Source organism: Trichomycterus rosablanca, chromosome 10, assembly GCF_030014385.1.
Source record: "Trichomycterus rosablanca isolate fTriRos1 chromosome 10, fTriRos1.hap1, whole genome shotgun sequence".
NCBI lineage: Eukaryota > Metazoa > Chordata > Actinopteri > Siluriformes > Trichomycteridae > Trichomycterus > Trichomycterus rosablanca.
Genome location: NC_085997.1, coordinates 40,212,443 through 40,233,057, shown reverse-complemented (window position 1 = coordinate 40,233,057; position 20,615 = coordinate 40,212,443). Strand labels below are relative to the sequence as shown.

Genomic DNA, 20,615 nt, shown 5'->3' with positions numbered 1-20,615 from the left:
AAGTCATTGAAGACAGAAGGAACGGGTATTGAACCCATTTCATTCTTAAAGACTGGAACATGACCTGGTTCCCTCGATTTCCCAGGATCGGGTCGTTCAGACCTGCTGCCTTCATGATAGCTTGTGATTAAGGTGTCGATTCAGATGGAACGTTAAACAACAGCGCTTTAAACCTTATGATAGTTCCAGTACGTGGCCAAAAGTATGTGAACACCTGACAATGAGCTTGTTAAGATATCCCACTACAGTTCCATGGGCAAAATGATCTGGAGCTGGCACCACTAACCCACTTTTCCACAGGATTTTGGAGTGTATTTGTGGGAGTTCGTGGCTATTCAGAAAAAAGAGAAATTAAAAGTTAAGGTTTATGGGTGAAGGAGAATTTTCAGAAGGAAACTCAAGTGCACCGGGAGAAGTCCTCAGAGACAGTGAACGGAGATGAGGTTTGAACCCACGTTCACAAAACCCATTTAGCTGTGCAGCACCCATAATCCGGGTCATAATCCCGGTCATAATACCGGTCATAATCCCGGGCATAATCCTGGGCATAATCCGGGTCGTAATCCCGGTCATAATCCCGGGCATAATCTCGGGCATAATCCGGGTCATAATCCCGGGCATAATCCCGGTCAGTTTGTGTAAAAGTGTGTAAGAGAGACTAACGTGTGTTTGGTACTGTGATGTGAAGGTATTTTGTTATTAACCGTTTTTCTAATGTTCTTTTGTTCTGCAGTGGCTCTGATGGCGGCGGCTCCTCAGGAGCTTCACATAAACATAGAGGAACGTCCTCTACTAGAGACGCAGGTGAACAATCCACCATCATTCCCCTCACTTTATCTCATGAGTGTTCCTGGATCATGTGGATCATGTTCAGGGTTTTTATTTCTGTATCTTTGAGCTTTGGTTAATTGTCAGCGTTGTGAATTTCAGTTTTTACACGGCATCTCAGCAGCTGTAGACAAAATGGCTCCATCAGTTCCTCTGCGTGTACGTATCGTCTGAACACGTGACGCCGCTCAACTGAATTATTCTGCTTCTGCTTATGCCAAGTTCACACTACACGACTGATGGGTAATGGGGGTTTCACACTACACGACTTTCCAAGTGGTCAGATCGCTGTACAACTGGATCTCTTGTAATCGGGAGTCTTCTAAGTTGGTGTGATGGGTGATGGGGGTTTCACACTACACGACTGATGGGTGATAGGGGGTCACACACTACACCATCTATCACCAACTGGAATCACAGACGAGCTTCTCTGGTCTCACAAACTACATTTAGTCACGAAAACACTCGTGAGAAGTGACGAGGGGTTTAACGACACCACGTCCAAACATGTACATCAACAATAAGCGAGAGATGAAAGCTGTTAATGCGCTGATGTGCAGCGTAAAATCAAGTAGGAAAAACAAATGAATCTGAGTGGATTTGGCTACGCCAGCAGCAGGGGGCGTCTGTTCTGTTGGAGGTTAATAAATATTTATTGTAATGCAGCGTGGGTGTTTTGTAGAGAATGATCAGGTCAGAAATACTGTAAAACTTGTGTGTGTGTGCTGATGTATTCTGATATAAACTATATTACGCCCCTGTACCACGTTTTTACACTCCTCCCCTGCATTTCCCCTCTCACCGTATCCTGTGTTCTCATCGGCTGTTTGACACCGCACTCATTGCCAGTCGGGCAACTCAGATCCAGATATTCGACATGCTAGAAATCGAGCCGCTCAGATCGAGTTGTTGAGTAGTTCATATAGCGACTGAGAGCCGAGTTTCGATCGCCAAGTGAACGCCGAGTTTCTCCCGCGCCAGCAAATCTAACGCCGACCAGTCACCGAGCGAAAATCAGGACAAAAATCGTGTAGTGTGAACCAGGCATTAAACGTCACTGATTTTATCCTTAAAATATTAAATAATCTTTAAAATATTAAATAATTCTCTTCGTTCCAATCAGAACATGTGTAGGTAGCAGCTGAATTTAATTTCTGACAACTTTCCGTCCTGAAATTAAAAACAATCTACGGAATTATTTATTAGTCTAGATTAATCATTACACGAGCTGAATCTGCTTGTACAATTCTTGCTTTTTATTTATTTATTTATTTAAGATGAAATGTTTAACATGATCTTGTGTTTGTATTTACATGCCGTCCGTCCCAACAGCAAGAAAAGGTAAAAGTTTCTGTTTCCTCCTTCAGAATGAAACTGTATTACTGGTTTAAGTTGATGATTTAGATATTAGTTGTGTATTTTTATGAGGATTTTATTCTGAATTACAGGAGAAGGAGACGATCGATTGGTGGAGCAAGTTTTACGCTTCTGTTGGAGATCATGAGAAATGTGGGCCGTACCTTCAGAAAGGATACGACACCCTGAAGGTACGAGACGAAGTCCTGCTCGTTCTACATCAAATATTTATCTTCCTTATAGGAGGGACTTAAATAAATATTGATATTAGATTAATTCAGATCATGTGTAGTAATTTATTAAATCAATATTTATTTGCTCATTAAGAATCTTCATCCACGTTTCTTCAGAATTTTTCATGTTGGAGAGAGTTTTGTTGTTTGTTGTTGTTTTCAGGTGTTTGATGGAGAACTTGAGAGCGTTTCTGAGTATAAAGGACTGACTGATTTCTGTAACACATTTAAACTCTGTCGGGGCAGAAGTGACGACGGTGAGGACGACCCGAGTGTAGTCGGAGAATTCAAGGTAAAGAAATTACAAAACTGTTACCAAGATGCACTGTCCAGATTCAATCACCAGGAGAAGTGTCAATAAAATAAATCCATTTCAAGCTCTTACAGATTTACATAGATCAATCATAACATTAAAACCACTGTCCATTTTATCAGCTCCACTTACCATATAGAAGCACTTTGTAGTTCTACAATTACTGACTGTAGTCCAACTGTTTCTCTACATGCTTTGTTATCTCCTTTCATGCTGTTCTTCAATGGTCAGGACCACCACAGAGCAGGTATTATTTAGGTGGTGGATGATTCTCAGCACTGCAGTGACACTGACATGGTGGTGGTGTGTTAGTGTGTGTTGTGCTGGTATGAGTGGATCAGACACAGCAGCGCTGCTGGAGTTTTTAAACACCTCACTGTCACTGCTGGACTGAGAATCGTCCACCAACCAAAAACATCCAGCCGACAGCGCCCCGTGGGCAGCGTCCTGTGCCCACTGATGAAGGTCTAGAAGATGAGCGACTCAAACAGCAGCAATAGATGAGCGATCGTCTCTGACTTTACATCTACAAGGTGGAACGACTAGGTAGGAGTGTCTAATAGAGTGGACAGTGAGTGGACACGTTATTTAAAAACTCCAGCAGCGCTGCTGTGTCTGATCCACTCATACCAGCACAACACACACTAACACACCAGCACCATGTCAGTGTCACTGCAGTGCTGAGAATCATCCACCACCTAAATAATACCTGCTCTGTGGGGGTCCTGACCATTGAAGAACAGCATGAAAGGAGATAACAAAGCATGTAGAGAAACAGATGGACTACAGTCAGTAATTGTAGAACTACAAAGTGCTTCTATATGGTAAGTGGAGCTGATAACATGGACAGTGAGTGTAGAAACAAGGAGGTGGTTTTAATGGTTGCAATTATGAGTAAATTCAGTCCAAGCATTTGGGGTTAAAGGGCCTTGCTCAGGGGCCCAATAGTGACAACTTGTTGTTGGTGGGGCTTAAACCTGCAACCATCTGATTACTAGTCCAGTCCCTTAACCTCCGAACCACGTCATCGTTATTATTATTATTATTATTATTAGTCAGTGACTCTGAGTTCTTAATAAACTGGTTTTCCTAATAGATGTAAAGACGGAGGTGGAGTGTTGCTGTAATGCTGATGCACCAGCGCCACCTAGTGTTGGTTTAGTGTAGTATGTGTTTATTGTTTCACGTGGTGTTATTGGTGCAGAGGCTGTGAAGCACCAGGGTTTTGTAGATCTACATTAAAGCCTCACCTTCAGTCCATGTGTGTTTTGTATGTTCTTCCTGTGTCCACATTTTCCATCCTTCTAAGAAAGGTTGTTTGGCTGCTGTAAATGTTGGCCGTGGGTTTGAGTGGGTGAGTGAGGGTGTAGGGGTGTGAGGTGACCCGACAGAGTCCTGAGTGAGAGTTTATAAAGCAGTTAGTGAAGATGATGTGACGTGTTTCCATGTTTTAAAGCAGTTTGTATAAAACTGTTATTTTCATTTATTCTCTGATTAATAAAAAGACGCCGGTTGTTGTTTTTAGGGTTCCTTTAAGATCTATCCTCTATCAGATGACCCCAGCGTGCGACCACCTCCACAGCAGTTCCGAGAGCTTCCTGACAGCGGCCCGCAGGAGTGCCTGGTCAGGATCTACGTGGTCAGAGCGATTGACCTGCAGCCCAAAGACAACAACGGTTTAGTAAGTATCATGAGGCTCGAGCAGAGATGGAAACGGGCGACGCAGCAGCGGATCGTTCTGCTGCATGTTTAATTCATGATGCTACACTCCTGTTTATGTGGGCTGGGGACCTGCACTGAGGGTGCACTGATACGTGTTAACTGGAGAGCTAGGTTCACATTCTGCCATGCACTTACCAGAGATGTTCACAAGTCACAGAATACGAGTCACAAGTCAATATAATCTACACAAAACATATATTATAAATGTAGCGTAGAAATAAAGAAATAATCTGTAAGTTCAGATAAAAACAACAACAGATTAGCGAGTGTATTTAGCCGTTTTACTTCGTGTCTTTACTTTCCTCCTCATTGTGTAAATGAATGTAATTTCTGTAACAAGAAGGTTCCAGTTAAAAGCTTCAACTGATACGTTTTGTTTTCATTACAGAACAAAAACGCTCGATAAATCACGGCACAGCGGCCAAAATCCCAAACACGGCAAAAACAATCATAACCGCTGCTTACCTTAGCTTCTGTTCTTCCAGATGCTATTACATTTATAAGCGTGCGTCCCATTAGGAACAGAATCCGTTATTTTGTAAATGTGCTTATAATTAAAAACCTCCAAACTTTTCCCGGTGGTGAAGTAAAACAGGAAGTGGTTAGAAAGCCGATCGAGCGTTTCATTACCGCGTCATCTGTGTGACGCAAACCGAATAAATGCAAATAACAGCATTTCTTACTAACAATTACAATCAGAAGCTCTGATTGGTTCAGAAAGTGGCTCTTTCAACCATCAGCACCGATTCTGTAGGAGCGTTCCATTCACCCCGGTCGTTCCTGTGAAGTGCACTACGTAGGGTATTCCACCATTTTAAGTGAGATTCAGATCCAGAGGTAACGAGAATGTTCAAATGAAGTGAACTTCAGACTGTGTAGGGAGTAGGGAGCGACGCTTCATCACTACACCGGAAGCTGCTGGAACATTTACACATCGTGTGTGTTGTGGGTTAAGACGGCCGGAGCGTTATTATTATTAGAGAGCAGAATATTTAGAAACGTCAGAAAGTGTCCTGTATGAGTACATTTCACTTCTAAGTTGATTATGTTCAGATTTACGGTAGAAAAACCATTGACAGATCAGAATTAAAGGTCACTTTGGTCAGTCCATTTTATTAGGCTTTAGCCTCACCCTCATCCCCTACATCCCCTTAAATCGTGTATTTATTTAAAGTATCCTCCAGGCCACCCAAGAAGGATGGGCCCTGCTGAGTCTGGTTCCTCTCAAGGTTTCTTCCTGTAATTTTCAGGGAGTTTTTCCTTGCCACGGTCGCCCTCGGCTTGCTCAACAGGGGTTTTTTGTATCTGTTGGTCCTGGATTTTGTAAAGTTGCTTTGAGACAATGTCTATTGTAAAAAGCGCTATATAAATAAAGTTGACTTGACTTGACTTAACCTCTAACCCTAACCCCCTATATCCCTCTAACCATAACCATAACCCCCTATATCCCTCTAACCATAACCCCCTATATCCCTCTAACCATAACCATAACCCCCTATATCCCTCTAACCATAACCATAACCCCCTATATCCCTCTAACCATAACCATAACCCCCTATATCCCTCTAACCATAACCATAACCCCCTATATCCCTCTAACCATAACCATAACCCCCTATATCCCTCTAACCATAACCCCCTATATCCCTCTAACCATAACCATAACCCCCTATATCCCTCTAACCATAACCCCCTATATCCCTCTAACCATAACCATAACCCCCTATATCCCTCTAACCATAACCATAACCCCCTATACCCCTCTAACCATAACCATAACCCCCTATATCCCTCTAACCTCTAACTTCTAACCCTAGACTGTTTATTTCCTTTCACTCTCATGATGATTGTAAAACTCACTGGTACTGTGTTGTGTTTTCTGTACAGTGTGACCCCTATAGACCCCTAACCTCTAACCCTAACCATAACCCTATGACTGTGTTGTGTTTTCTGTACAGTGTGACCCCTATATAAAGATCGCTTTGGGAAAGAAGAGCATTGATGACAGAGACAATTACATTCCAAATACCACCAGTCCGGTGTTTGGAAGGTATTTAGGATTCATTATTCTGGTCTTGTAGACTTTTATAGTTCAGTGTATGTTATTAAATCCTCTTTTTTATTCTCTCTCATCACCAGAATGTTTGAGATGTCGTGTTTCCTCCCTCAAGATAAAGATCTGAAGATCTCCGTGTATGACTTTGATCTTCTGGCTCGGGATGAGAAAGTGGGCGAGACGGTTATTGATCTGGAGAATCGTTTCCTTTCACGTTTCGGCTCGTACTGCGGCGTCCCTCAGACCTACTGCACGTGAGCATCAGTAAAATCTCCTCAACACCAGGGCTGGTAGAGAACCTGGGGGGCCCGGCGTGTTACCTGTGTAGTAATGTTACTATCATAACATCACGTTTATAGCATGTGATCACATTTACCAGCTAATAAATCTCTGCAAATATAAAGATTTAAATCTAGACTTTCTGGTTAGTCTAATTCAGATTTTTTCCCCCTTGGATTTTCCCCCTTTGTCTTCCAATTTAGTCATATCCAATTCCCCATTGTTAACCCACTGCCATTTGCACAACCCTTGATCTGATCAAGGAGAACCGGATCACCACACGTCCTCCCCCACCCCAGACACATGTTCAATCTGCCGCCACTTCTTATCACCCGTCAGTGTTGGGTTCCCATACAGAGCTGTATAGCGTACAGAGAGACAAGCTAAGCTCTGTGTGCTGCCCCACCCCAAGGGTACAGGGGCCCAGACCAGTAAAATTCACATACTGAAGTGGCAGCAGTAAAACACCCAACACCAATTTGCCCCATGGGGATCAATAAAGGAATCTTATCTTAACACGCCCTTCCCTAACTCAAACACGACCGATTGTGATCGTGTAGACGCCTGGTCGGGTCCGAGGCTCTGCTGAGTGGTGAGCTAGTGCGTTAAACCGCTCCGGCACTCCCACCCCTGGACCAATCATTGTCATTGTCCAGCCTGCAGGTAGCACAGCTGAGATTCAAACCTGCAAGCTCCAGATGGCAGCTAAGAATGGGCTAAGAAAAGGTTTATTTATTTTTAACAGATTTAACATGTTCTCTCTGAAACAGATCCGGTCCAAACCAGTGGCGGGATCAGCTGAAGCCCTCCCAGATTTTACAGAACCACGCCCGTCTGAAAGGAGTTTCAGCTCCGAGAACCGAGGACAACGGGAACACCCTGAGCTTCAACGGCCAGGAGTATCAACTCTCCGACTTTGGTGATTATTTTTCCATCGTCTCATCAGAGCGTTCGTGTTTTTATTAATTATTAATAATAATGATTAATATTCATGTCATTATATTTCTGTAGAGGCTAACAAGGAAATCCACCAGCACCTGGGACCCCCGAATGAACGAATCGCTTTACATGTTCTCCGAACACAAGGACTCGTACCCGAGCACGTAGAAACCAGAACGCTCTACAGCAGCTTCCAGCCCACGCTGTCTCAGGTACGAGTATATAGATCTGCTCCGTCCCTCCGTCACCTTCTCAACAACATGGAGAAACCAAAATAAACCTAAATAAACAAAAATAAAACCAAATAAACCCAAATAAACCAAAATAAAACCGAATAAACCCAAAATAAACAAAAATAAACAAAAATAAAACAAAATAGACTAAAATAAAATAAAATAAAACAAAATAAATAAAAATAAAACAAAAGTAAAACAAAATAAACAAAAATAAACAAAAATATACAAATATAAAACATATTAAAACTAAATAAACAAAAATAAACAAAAATACACAAAACAAAACATATTAAAACAAAATAAAACATTAAAACTAAATAAAACAATAAAACAAAATAAAACAAAATAAATTAAAATAAAACAAAATTAAACAAAATTAAACAAAATTAAACAAAATTTACCAAAATAAACCCAAAATAAAACAAAAATAAAACAAAATAAAACAAAATAAAACAAACATTAAACCAAACATAAAACCAAATAAAACAAAATAAACCAAAATAAAACCAAAATAAAACCAAAATATAACAAAATAAAACAAAATATAACAAAATAAAACAAAAATAAACCAAAGTAAACCCAAAATAAATCAAAAATAAAACTAAATTAAACAAAATAAGCCAAAAATAAACCAAAATAAACCAAAAATAAACTAAAATACACCCAAAATATACCAAAAATAAAACAAAATAAAACAAAAGTAAACCAAAATAAACCAAAATAAACCAAACATAAAACCAAACATAAAACCAAATAAACCAAAATAAAATAAAATAAAACAAAAATCAACCAAAATTAAACAAAATTAAACAAAATAAACCCAAAAAAACCAAAAATAAACCAAAATAAAACAAAATAAAACAAAAATCAACCAAAATTAAACAAAATTAAACAAAATAAACCCAAAAAAACCAAAAATAAACCAAAATAAAACAAAAAATATAACAAAATAAACCAAACCAACATAAACCAAAAATATAACAAAATAAACCAAACCAAAATAAAACAAAAATAAAACAAAATAAATCAAAATAAAACAAAATAAAACAAAAATAAAACAAAATAAACCAAAATAAACCAAAAGTAAAACCAAATAAAGCAAAATAAACCAAGATAAACCAAAATAAACCAAAAAACAAACAAACATAAAATTAAACATAAAACCAAATAAAACAAAATAAAACAAAATAAAACAAAATAAAACAAAAATAAACCAAAATAAACCAAACATAAAACCAAATAAATCAAAATAAAACAAAAATAAAACAAAATAAAACAAAATAAAACAAAATAAACCCAAAATAAACCACAAATAAAACAAAATAAAACCAAAATAAAACAAAATAAAACAAAATAAAACAAAAGTAAAACCAAATAAACCAAAATAAACCAAGATAAACCAAAAATGAAACAAAATAAAACAAAATAAATTAAAATAAAACATTATAAATCAAAATAAAACAAAAATAAACCAAAATAAACCAAAAATAACACAAAATAAAACAAAAATAAAACAATAAAACAAAAATACACCAAATAAAATCAAAATAAAACAAAAATAAACCAAAATAAAACAAAAATAAATCAAAATAAACCTGAAATAAAACAAAATAAAACAAAAATAAAACAAAATAAAACAAAAATAAAACTAAATAAAACTAAACACAAAAATAAAACAAAAATAAACCAAAATAAAACAAAAATGAGAATCACACTTTTATTTTATTTGTTATTTATCTTTTGTAGGGAACTCTTCAGATGTGGGTTGATGTTTTCCCCAAAACTCTTGGACTTCCTGGTGCTCCGTTTGATATTTCTCCACGCAAAGCTAAAAAGTAAGAAAAAATAAAAGTGATGTACAACCCCAAATCAGAAAAAGTTGGGACAGGATGGAAAATGTAAATAATAAAAACACAGAGTTTCTTACATTGACTTTAACTTTTATTTGATGTCAGACAGGATGAAGCTGAGATATTTCATCTTTTATCTGCTCAACTTAATTTCATTTATTAATAAACATCCATTCCTGCATTTCAGACCTGCTTAACATTCCAAAACAAGTTGGGACGGTAAAGCATTTACCACTTTGTAATGTCGTCGTTCCTTTTCACCACTTAAAAGAGGTTTTGGCACCGAGGAGACCAAGTGATTTAGTGTTTCAGCTTTTATTTATAACGAGGTCTGTGGTAGCTGGTGAACGTGCCCCGGGTTCCCAGCGAAGCAGACATTACAGAGCTCAGAGAACAAAGGCCTCTTATACCAGGCCTCCTAATTAGTGCTGATCACCCGCAGCCGTGGGGCTGACTACTTAAGCCAGCTCCACACAGCAGCGGGTGTCGCACCTTTGTTTGTTTTCCGGTCCGTGGTGCCAGCTCGTCCACACGTTCGTAGCCTTAGCTGGTAGCCCTGGTGGCGTATGCCATTCGGGTAAGTAAAACCGCAAGGTTTGAGGTAACTGGTATGTTCTGGTGGTCTCGTAGATATAGTGTGGTGCGACGCGGTGCAGTCCTCGAACTGCAGTTCATTTTGCGCTAGCAGTTAGCGTTAGCGGTTTCACTCAGCGCTGTGTTAAAGCGCTGAAAGTATTCTGGCATCAGTGCCTTCAGTTATTCTGAACATTGGATTCTCCAACCGCTGGGTGGCGACTCCGCTGAGCAAGCGGTTGCCGTGCTAAAGACCCCGGTTCGAATCCGCAGTCTAGAACTGCCTAACTTTGTTTATTTGTTTCTTTCTGGTTTCAGATTGGTGTGTCAGCTCCGCGATCCAGGGCGCGCCGACCGGTCACTGCGATTGTTAGTCGCGGTGTTGGGTCTAGCGCTCCTCGGAGTTCCCCTCCTCTCCCTTCGCTCCTAAGCGTATTAGAGGTTCTCGCGCTCCCGTTTTCCAGCACCACTACAGTGCGGTGGTAACGCTCCCGGCTGCCACGCGGCTGACCGGGGTTCGCGTCCCGCTTCCTTCTGTTTTGGTTTCACTTTGTCTATTTTTCATTTAGCTGCGTCAGCAGCTCCGTCGGAGTTTCCGATCGGGTTTTTTGTGTTCTGTTTTTTGTTTGCTGTTTATCTTTCCGTTGTCCTTTATAATTAAATAAAATAGTATTATTATTATTTACTTCTGCATTTGCGTCCTTTCTTCCCACGTGACATTATTTTGTCTCGTTCTTTTTGCAAACACGTCTTAAGATGTGCAGCAGTACGGGGGGTCGTCGTCGTTTCAAAATTCTCCTCACGTTCTCTATTGGGGACAGATCAGGACTGCAGGCAGGTCAGTCCAGTACCCGTACCCTCTTCTTCCCTTGGCCTTTACACACTAAAATTCCTGATTTCTTAAATGGTTGAATGATATTCTGCACTGTAGAGGGAGAACATGCAAATCCCTTCCAATCTTTCTTTGAGGTTCATTGTTTTTAATCATTTCAATCATTTCCTCACACATTTGTGGACAAACTGGATCCTCTGATCATCTTTACTCATCAGAGACTCTCAGCCTTTCCTCGTGCTGCTTTTGTACCAAACCATGATCACAATCACCTGTTTAACATCACATCATTATTTAGTTTCACCTCATTACTAGCCCTAAATTGCCCCTGTCCCAACTTTTTCTGGAATGTTAAGCAGGTCTAAAATGCAGGAATGGATGTTTATTAATAAATGAAGTTAATGTAAGAAACTCTGTGTTTTTATTATTTACATTTTCCACACTGTCCCAACTTCTGATTTCTGATTTGGGGTTGTATTATTAATAATTAAAGCTTTTGATGATAAATGATAAATACTTTGTACTGATGTTAATGATTTATTATTTATTCACCAGATTTTCATTACGCGTGATTGTTTGGAACACGACTAACGTCATCCTGGATGAGACAAGCATCACCGGGGAGCACATGAGTGATATTTATGTGAAGGGGTAAGAGACAGATTCCATCACGTGTAATTAATGTTCCTCTGAGTGGACTTTATTTGTTGGTTTATTAATCAAAAACTGTTTTATGTAAATGTGTTTATTAGCTGGATGGCAGGAAAGGAGGAAGATAAACAGAAGACTGACGTCCATTACAGATCTCTGGATGGTGATGGAAACTTTAACTGGAGATTTATCTTTAATTTTGATTACCTGCCGGCAGAACAACTCTGTTTAGTTTCTAAAAAGGTAATGAGGACACTGGTACGAGTTCGGAGACCTACACGCTGCTAAACTGTTTTTATGCATTTTCTCCTGATTTTTACTGCGTCCAATTTTTACCCAATTTTTCTACTGGTGCTGACCCCTGCCCAGATTGAGGAGAGCGAGACTCACACGCCCCCTCCGACACGTGTGCAGTACTGACTGCATTTTTTCACCTGCAACAGCCGAGTTCATATGCAGATCAGCTTTGTGCACAGAGAGCCACACCCTGATCAGCATTATTCCTGAACTCTGTGCAGTGCCATTGATCAGCCAGCAGAGGTCGTAATTCGCTCAGTTATGAGCTCCCTCTCCGGCTCCCTAACCCTGTATGAACCCCAGCCAAACGTTGTTCATGTAGCTGCCCAGTTCGGTTGGATGGCAGAGCTAAGTTTCGATACGATGTGTTTGAGATCACAGCTCTGGTGTGCTAGCGTGTTTTACCGCTGCGCCACCTGAGCGGCCTCTAAACTGTATTTAATTATTTTAATATTATGGCTGCAAGAACAGATGTGCTTCAACATTGTGCCCTCCAAACACACCATAAAATACACAATAAAACTGCTGAATCTCAGGTGCCTGTACAGGCGACGATCGGCTGGTCTGAGGGTGGGAACGCCGGAGGGGATTCCTCATCACTGCTGCAGTTACGCCCTCTACTGACTGATGGATGGTGCTGCACAGAGACAGGGGATAATGGAGATCAGTGCATGACTCTCCATGTGCAATACGGATCTTCAGGTGAAAAGAAGCGGTTGGTACTGCACATGTGTCGGAGGGGGCGTGTGTTAGTCACGAGTCTGCAGCAGTAGAGGGGAAATATCATCGGGGAATTGGATATGACTTAATCGGGAAGAAAATGCTAAAGGTTCCTCTTACTTAATGGCTAAACACAAGTCACTTTATCATGAGTAATACCAGGCAGCAGCTGGACTGACATAAAGCACATTACAGCTGGACTCTGGAAACATGGAAGCATTCTCTAGAGCAGTGGTCCCCAACCACCGGGCCGCGGACCGGTACCCTAGGTGGGAGCAGCGTCTCGTTGCAGCGAAAAAAAGCTCATTTTACATCATTTGTGAGCAACATTATTAAATCCTCCCTTCCCCGCCGGTCCGTGAAATTATATCTTATATGAAACCGGTCCGTGGTGCAAAAAGAAGGGAAACGCTGTTCTAGAGTGAACATTGTATAAATATTAGAGTACCAGTCTGCAAAACAGTTTTGGATGGTATGGAACAGACAGTATGGAACAGTATTGTTTGTTGTATTTGTTGTACCCACTTTATGGGTGGGTTTATTATTTTTGACCGTGTAGCCCACATGCTGATGTGTTCAGTCATGTTTAGGCAGAACCGCTCTGGTTTGGACGTTTTATCATTTTATTAATGTGTATAGTACAAAAATACACACGAAGCCTAAATCAATCCCACAATACTAAATGCTAAAATCCCACAATACTAAAATCCCACAATACCACAATACTAAATACTAAAATCCCACAATCCCACAATACTAAATACTAAAATCCCACAATACTAAAATCCCACAATACTAAATACTAAAATCCCACAATACCACAATACTGAAATCCCACAATACTAAAATCCCACAATACCACAATACTAAATACTAAAATCCCACAATACTAAAATCCCACAATACTAAATACTAAAATCCCACAATACCACAATACCACAATACTGAAATCCCACAATACTAAAATCCCACAATCCCACAATACTAAATACTAAAATCCCACAATACCACAATACTAAATACTAAAATCCCACAATACCACAATACTAAAATCCCACAATACCACAATACTAAATACTAAAATCCCACAATACCATAATACTAAATACTAAAATCCCACAATACCACAATACTAAATACTAAAATCTCACAATACTAAATACTAAAATCCCACAATACCACAATACTAAATACTAAAATCCCACAATCCCACAATACTAAAATCCCACAATACCACAATACTAAATACAAAAATCCCACAATACTAAAATCCCACAATACTAAATACTAAAATCCCACAATACCACAATACCACAATACTGAAATCCCACAATACTAAAATCCCACAATCCCACAATACTAAATACTAAAATCCCACAATACCACAATACTAAATACTAAAATCCCACAATACCACAATACTAAAATCCCACAATCCCACAATACTAAATACTAAAATCCCACAATACCATAATACTAAATACTAAAATCCCACAATACCACAATACTAAATACTAAAATCCCACAATACCACAATACTAAATACTAAAATCCCACAATACCACAATACTAAAATCCCACAATACTAAATACTAAAATCCCAGAATACCACAATACTAAAATCCCACAATACCACAATACTAAACACTAAAATCCCACAATACCACAATACTAAATACTAAAATCCCACAATCCCACAATACTAAATACTAAAATCCCACAATACCACAATACTAAAATCCCACAATACCACAATACTAAATACTAAAATCCCACAATACCATAATACTAAAATCCCACAATACCACAATACTAAAATCCCACAATACCACAATCCTAAAATACCACAATACTAAATACTAAAATCCCACAATCCCACAATACTAAAATCCCACAATACCACAATACTAAAATCCCACAATCCCACAATACTAAAATCCCACAATACCACAATACTAAAATCCCACAATCCCACAATATTAAATACTAAAATCCCACAATACCACAATGCTAAATACTAAAATCCCACAATACCACAATACTAAAATACCACAATACTAAATACTAAAATCCCACAATACCACAATACTAAATACTAAAATCCCACAATACCACAATACTAAATACTAAAATCCCACAATACCACAATACTAAAATCCCACAACACTAAATACTAAAATCCCACTATACCATAATACTAAAATCCCACAATACCACAATACTAAAATCCCACAATACCACAATATTAAATACTAAAATCCCACAATACTAAATACTAAAATCCCACAATACCACAATACTAAAATCCCACAATACCACAATATTAAATACTAAAATCCCACAATACTAAAATACCACAATACTAAATACTAAAATCCCACAATACCACAATACTAAAATCCCACAATCCCACAATACTAAATACTAAAATCCCACAATACCACAATACTAAAATCCAACAATACCACAATACTGAATACTAAAATCCCACAATACCACAATACTAAATACTAAAATCCCACAATACCACAATACTAAATACTAAAATCCCACAATACCACAATACTAAAATCCCACAATACCACAATCCCACAATACTACAATACCACAATACCACAATACTAAATACTAAAATCCCACAATACCACAATACTAAATACTAAAATCCCACAATACCACAATACTAAATACTAAAATCCCACAATACCACAATACTAAAATCCCACAATACCACAATACCACAATACCACAATCCCACAATACTACAATACCACAATACTAAATACTAAAATCCCACAATACCACAATACTAAATACTAAAATCCCACAATACCACAATACTAAATACTAAAATCCCACAATACCACAATACTAAATACTAAAATCCCACAATACTAAATACTAACACAGTGTTTACTTTAAACAGGAACATTTCTGGAGTCTGGATAAAACGGAGTTCAGAATTCCACCTCAGCTGATCATCCAGATTTGGGACAATGATAAATTTTCTCTGGACGATTACCTGGGTAAGTCAGAGCGGTGATCTGATGTTCTGGACGTGTGATGTGATGTTCTGGACGTGCGATGTGATGTTCTGGACGTGTGATGTGATGTTCTGGACGTGTGATCTGATGTTCTGGACGTGTGATGTGATGTTCTGGACGTGTGATGTGATGTTCTGGACGTGTGATCTGATGTTCTGGACGTGTGATGTGATGTTCTGGACGTGCAATGTGATGTTCTGGACGTGTGATGTGATGTTCTGGACGTGTGATGTGATGTTCTGGACGTGTGATGTGATGTTCTGGACGTGTGATCTGATGTTCTGGACGTGTGATCTGATGTTCTGGACGTGTGATGTGATGTTCTGGACGTGTGATGTGATGTTCTGGACGTGTGATCTGATGTTCTGGATGTGTGATGTGATGTTCTGGACGTGTGATCTGCTGTTCTGGACGTGTGATCTGCTCCGTCTGATCTTCACTGATCCGTTCTGTGTTCCAGGAACCGTGGAGCTGAACCTGCACCATCTCATCTCACCTGCAAAAACTCCAGAGAAGTGTAGACTCACCATGCTGGACAACATCAACAAACCAGTTCAGAAGTTCGACCAGTCCAAGTCCCTGTTCGCTCAGAAGTCGGTTCGGGGATGGTGGCCCTGTTACATCGAGAAGAACGGGAAGAAGGAGCTGGGTGTACGTAGAACTCATAAAATACTAAGTAAAATTTACCAGTAAATCTTTTATAGAATAAATAATTATAAACTCGTCTCTGGACTTTTAGCTTCAATTAAAAGTTTGTAAATCGTTTAGAAATTCCTACAGGAACATGAAACAGAATTGTCAAGTTTAAAATCCACTTTATTTTTCTTCTATCTAACAAAATAATTCTTTGTTCTGTCGGGTTTCACTGTAAAGTTTACATAAGCGAGAGTGCTACCCACCACACCGCCGTGCCGCCCTGTCATAAAGGCATGAAGAGAAAAACCGTTTGTGTCGTTTTAGTGATTTACATAAATTTACATGTTCTGTGTGGAGCCGCCTCAGTAAACATTCCTCACTCCAGTAACACGAACCTGCTGAAACCCTGTTAGATCAGAGATGTAGGTCAGACTTGTAGCTGGACCAGGAGGGTAACTACCAGGGGGGGCAGGCACTCGCCAGGTCGTTATTATTATATTACAATATTTACGTTAAGTAAAATATTAAAATAACTAAAAGACAATGAAATATCAGAATATATGTAATCAAAATATACAGCGAGTGCTCAGCAAGGGATTTTGGGAATCTGTGTAACCTGCTGAACGTTACTAGACCTATTTATATATATATATATTTTTGTTGAGGGGGCCCAAATTTTCTTTTGCACTGGGGCCCATGAGCTCCTAGTTACACCGCTGAGCTGGACGGTTCGATGTTTGGGTCGGGGTTTGATAAGGTGGGTCAGGCTGGTCTATTTTTGGCTTTGTAGGCGGGCATCATTATTACAGGAAGGGCAGCAGTGGCTCAGTGGCTAAGGTACTGGACAAGTAATCAGAAGGTTGCCTGTTCACCACCACCACTGCAGGACCCCTGAGCAAAGCCCTTATAACCCTGAAGCTGAGTTCAGGCACAATTATGAGTTTTTGATAACAGCGTCTGCTGAACTCTGTACCTGTGCAGGAAGAGATTATATTTATGATCTGTAATCAGTCCTGTAAGTGTGATTAATAAAGTTTATAAATCATTAATAATAAAGATCTTGTGTTTAGGGGAAAGTGGAAATTACGCTGGAGATCGTGAATGAGAAGGAAGAAGATGAGAGACCAGCAGGAAAAGGTCGAGATGAACCCAACATGAACCCAAAACTCAACCCACCCAAGTAATGCACCAATCACAGCGCAGCTTTAATCATTAATAACAGCTAATACGACTTTATATAACGATTATAATCTCTTTTTTTATTTATTCAGCCGACCGGAAACGTCGTTCTTCTGGTTCACCAACCCGTGTAAGACCATGAAGTTCATCGTGTGGAGGAGATTCAAGTGGATCTTTATCGGAATGTTGTTGTTGATACTGGTGCTGCTGTTTTTTGGAATCCTCCTGTATTCATTACCAGTAAGAGAAGATCACTCACCTCACCTATAACTCACTAACTAACTAACTAACTCACTCTCACTCACCTCACCTGGAACTAACTCACTAACTCACACACAATCACTGGACTAGAAATCGAAAGGTCACTGGTTCAAACCCCACCACTGCCAGGTTGCCACTGTTGGGCCCTTACAGTCACAGTAATGTAAGTCACTTAATCGTGTCACATAATATACAGTATGGTGGGTGGAGCTCTTGGGTAACAATTGAAAGGTTGTGGGTTTGCATCCCACTTCTGCTAACCAGCCACTGTTGAGCCCTTAACACTCTCAGCTCCGGGGTCACTATACAATGGGTGATCCTGTGCTCTGACCCCGGCCTCCAAACAAGCTGAACCACATGAGAGAAGAATTTCATTTACTTCTTTACTGCTCATGTACAGATCCTATAGATGTTTAGATGATAAATAAAGATGCTCTATTCTATTTATTAATTCTGCATCGTCTGTGGTTTAACCTCATCTTTACAACAATACAAACATATTCAGTCACGACTGCACGATTCACATGAAAAAAACGTGTGATGATTATAAACAATATTCAGAACTGGTGGAGTTTGAGTTTGTGTGAATTTGGGGGCTCAGAACTGATTTTGTGTTTTTCTTTTGCAGAATTACATATCGATGAAAATTGTGAAGCCTCTTCGATGAGACGCACACAGAAACAACACGCCACATGAACACTTTTTATTTTTAACTGATTATTCTTAAATGTTTACAAACAGAATCAAATGTTGTTTACTGCAATCAGTGGAAGCAATAAAACTGATTTTAATAAACTGGATTTATTTCTGTTTCACCTTGTATTTAAAATCATCTGTTTTTTGTATTTTCTGTTTATGCATTTTCCTTACAATCTAGTCATATCTAATTCCCCGATGGTATTACCCTCTACTGAGGCAGACCTCCACTCCTGACCGAGGAGGGTCATGGCTAACACATGCCCCCTCCTACACGTGTGCAGCACCGACCGCTTCTTTTCACCTGCACCAGGGTTCATACGGAGAGTCACACACAGATCTCCATCGATCAGCCAGCAGAGGGCGTAACTGCAGCACTTATGAGGAATCCCTATTCAGCCATTGTCCCGCCCCCTACAGACACACAGCCAAGAGCGGTACCAGAGCTGAGATTTGAACTTGAGAGCTCAAGATCTCAGCACTGCACACCAGAGTGCCTAAAATGATCTCTGCTTTACAGAGGGTGGTGCAGTGGGTAGAGCTGCCACCTCACACCACGAAGGGCCTGGGTTAACCTAACCCTAACTCAGGGTCCATTCTGCATGGAGTTTGCATGTTCACCCTTTGTCTGTGTGGGTTTGCATGAACTTTAAAGCACAATTTCAGTGTTCCAAATAACAGACTGCATTATTACTCTGTGTTCCTTCAACCTTCAAAAACGTTGGAAGGTGGATTGGCTACTTTAAACTGGTCTTTAGTCAAGTCAAGTCAACTTTATTTATATAGCGCTTTTTACAATAGACATTGTCTCAAAGCAACTTTTACAAAATCCAGGACCAACAGATACAAAAACCCCTGTTGAGCAAGCCGAAGGCGACAGTGGCAAGGAAAAACTCCCTGAAAACTACAGGAAGAAACCTTGAGAGGAACCAGACTCAGCAGGGCCCATCCTTCTTGGGTGGTCTGGAGGAAACTTTAAATAAATAGGATTTACACAAATCATACAAACACAGAATTAAATGAACTAAAAGTTATAACTGGTAATAAATAAATAAATAAATAAATAAATAAATAAATAAATAAATAAATAAATAAATAAATAAATAAATAAATAAATAAATAAATAAATAAATAAATAAATAAAATGTTGGAATGTTTCTAGGTTAGACTGTGGACCCCTTTTTTCTGAACAGTTTAATATGATGTTGTTTGCAGGCTATTTTTAATGTTCACACTGGGTCTGCCTGAAAACCTAGTGATCTCTCTACATACAGTGGGGGAAATAAGTATTTGATCCCCTGCTGATTTTGTAAGTTTACCCCCTTACAAAGACTTGAACAGTCTATAATTTTTATGGAAGGTTTATTTTAACAGAGAGAGACAGAATATCAACAAAAAAATCCAGAAAAAAACATTAAATAAAAGTTATAAATCAATTTGTATTTAATTAAAGGAAATAAGTATTTGATCCCCTACCAACCAGCAAGAATTCTGACCCCCACAGACCGGTTATGTGCCCATGAGGCTACAAATTAGTCCTGTCCCTGTATAAAAGACACCTGTCACAGAATCAGTTTCTTCTGTTCAAATCTCTCCACCACCATGGGCAAGACCAAAGAGCTATCAAAGGACGTCAGGGACAAGATTGTAGACCTGCACAAGGCTGGAATGGGCTACAAGACCATCAGCAAGAAGCTTGGTGAGAAAGAGACCACTGTTGGTGCGATCATTCGAAAATGGAAGAAATACAAGATCACAGTCGATCACCCTCACTCTGGAGCTCCATGCAAGATCTCACCTGGTGGGGTAAGAATGATTCTGAGAAAGGTGAGGTCAGTCCAGAATTACACGGGAGGAGCTTGTCAATGATCTCAAGGGTGCTGGGAGCAGAGAAATGCTGGATATGACCACAAG

At 39.4% G+C, this 20,615-nt stretch overlaps 1 protein-coding gene across 1 annotated transcript in view; it reads left to right on the top strand.

The window, feature by feature from the left end:
• The window catches only part of myof (myoferlin), a 56,972-nt gene extending 38,167 nt beyond the window's left edge, over window positions 1-18,805 (top strand). The window contains exons 38-55 of the mRNA XM_063003359.1: window positions 734-804; window positions 931-987; window positions 2,161-2,169; window positions 2,277-2,375; window positions 2,581-2,709; window positions 4,256-4,411; window positions 6,411-6,502; window positions 6,592-6,762; window positions 7,558-7,706; window positions 7,799-7,938; window positions 9,709-9,797; window positions 11,773-11,868; window positions 11,970-12,111; window positions 15,812-15,911; window positions 16,390-16,580; window positions 17,636-17,745; window positions 17,837-17,984; window positions 18,634-18,805. Coding sequence (XP_062859429.1) covers window positions 734-804; window positions 931-987; window positions 2,161-2,169; window positions 2,277-2,375; window positions 2,581-2,709; window positions 4,256-4,411; window positions 6,411-6,502; window positions 6,592-6,762; window positions 7,558-7,706; window positions 7,799-7,938; window positions 9,709-9,797; window positions 11,773-11,868; window positions 11,970-12,111; window positions 15,812-15,911; window positions 16,390-16,580; window positions 17,636-17,745; window positions 17,837-17,984; window positions 18,634-18,672 — 1,988 coding nt within the window. The 3' untranslated portion in view covers window positions 18,673-18,805. The remainder of the gene's footprint in view (window positions 1-733; window positions 805-930; window positions 988-2,160; window positions 2,170-2,276; window positions 2,376-2,580; window positions 2,710-4,255; window positions 4,412-6,410; window positions 6,503-6,591; window positions 6,763-7,557; window positions 7,707-7,798; window positions 7,939-9,708; window positions 9,798-11,772; window positions 11,869-11,969; window positions 12,112-15,811; window positions 15,912-16,389; window positions 16,581-17,635; window positions 17,746-17,836; window positions 17,985-18,633) is intronic.
• Window positions 18,806-20,615: the final 1,810 nt, after the last annotated feature.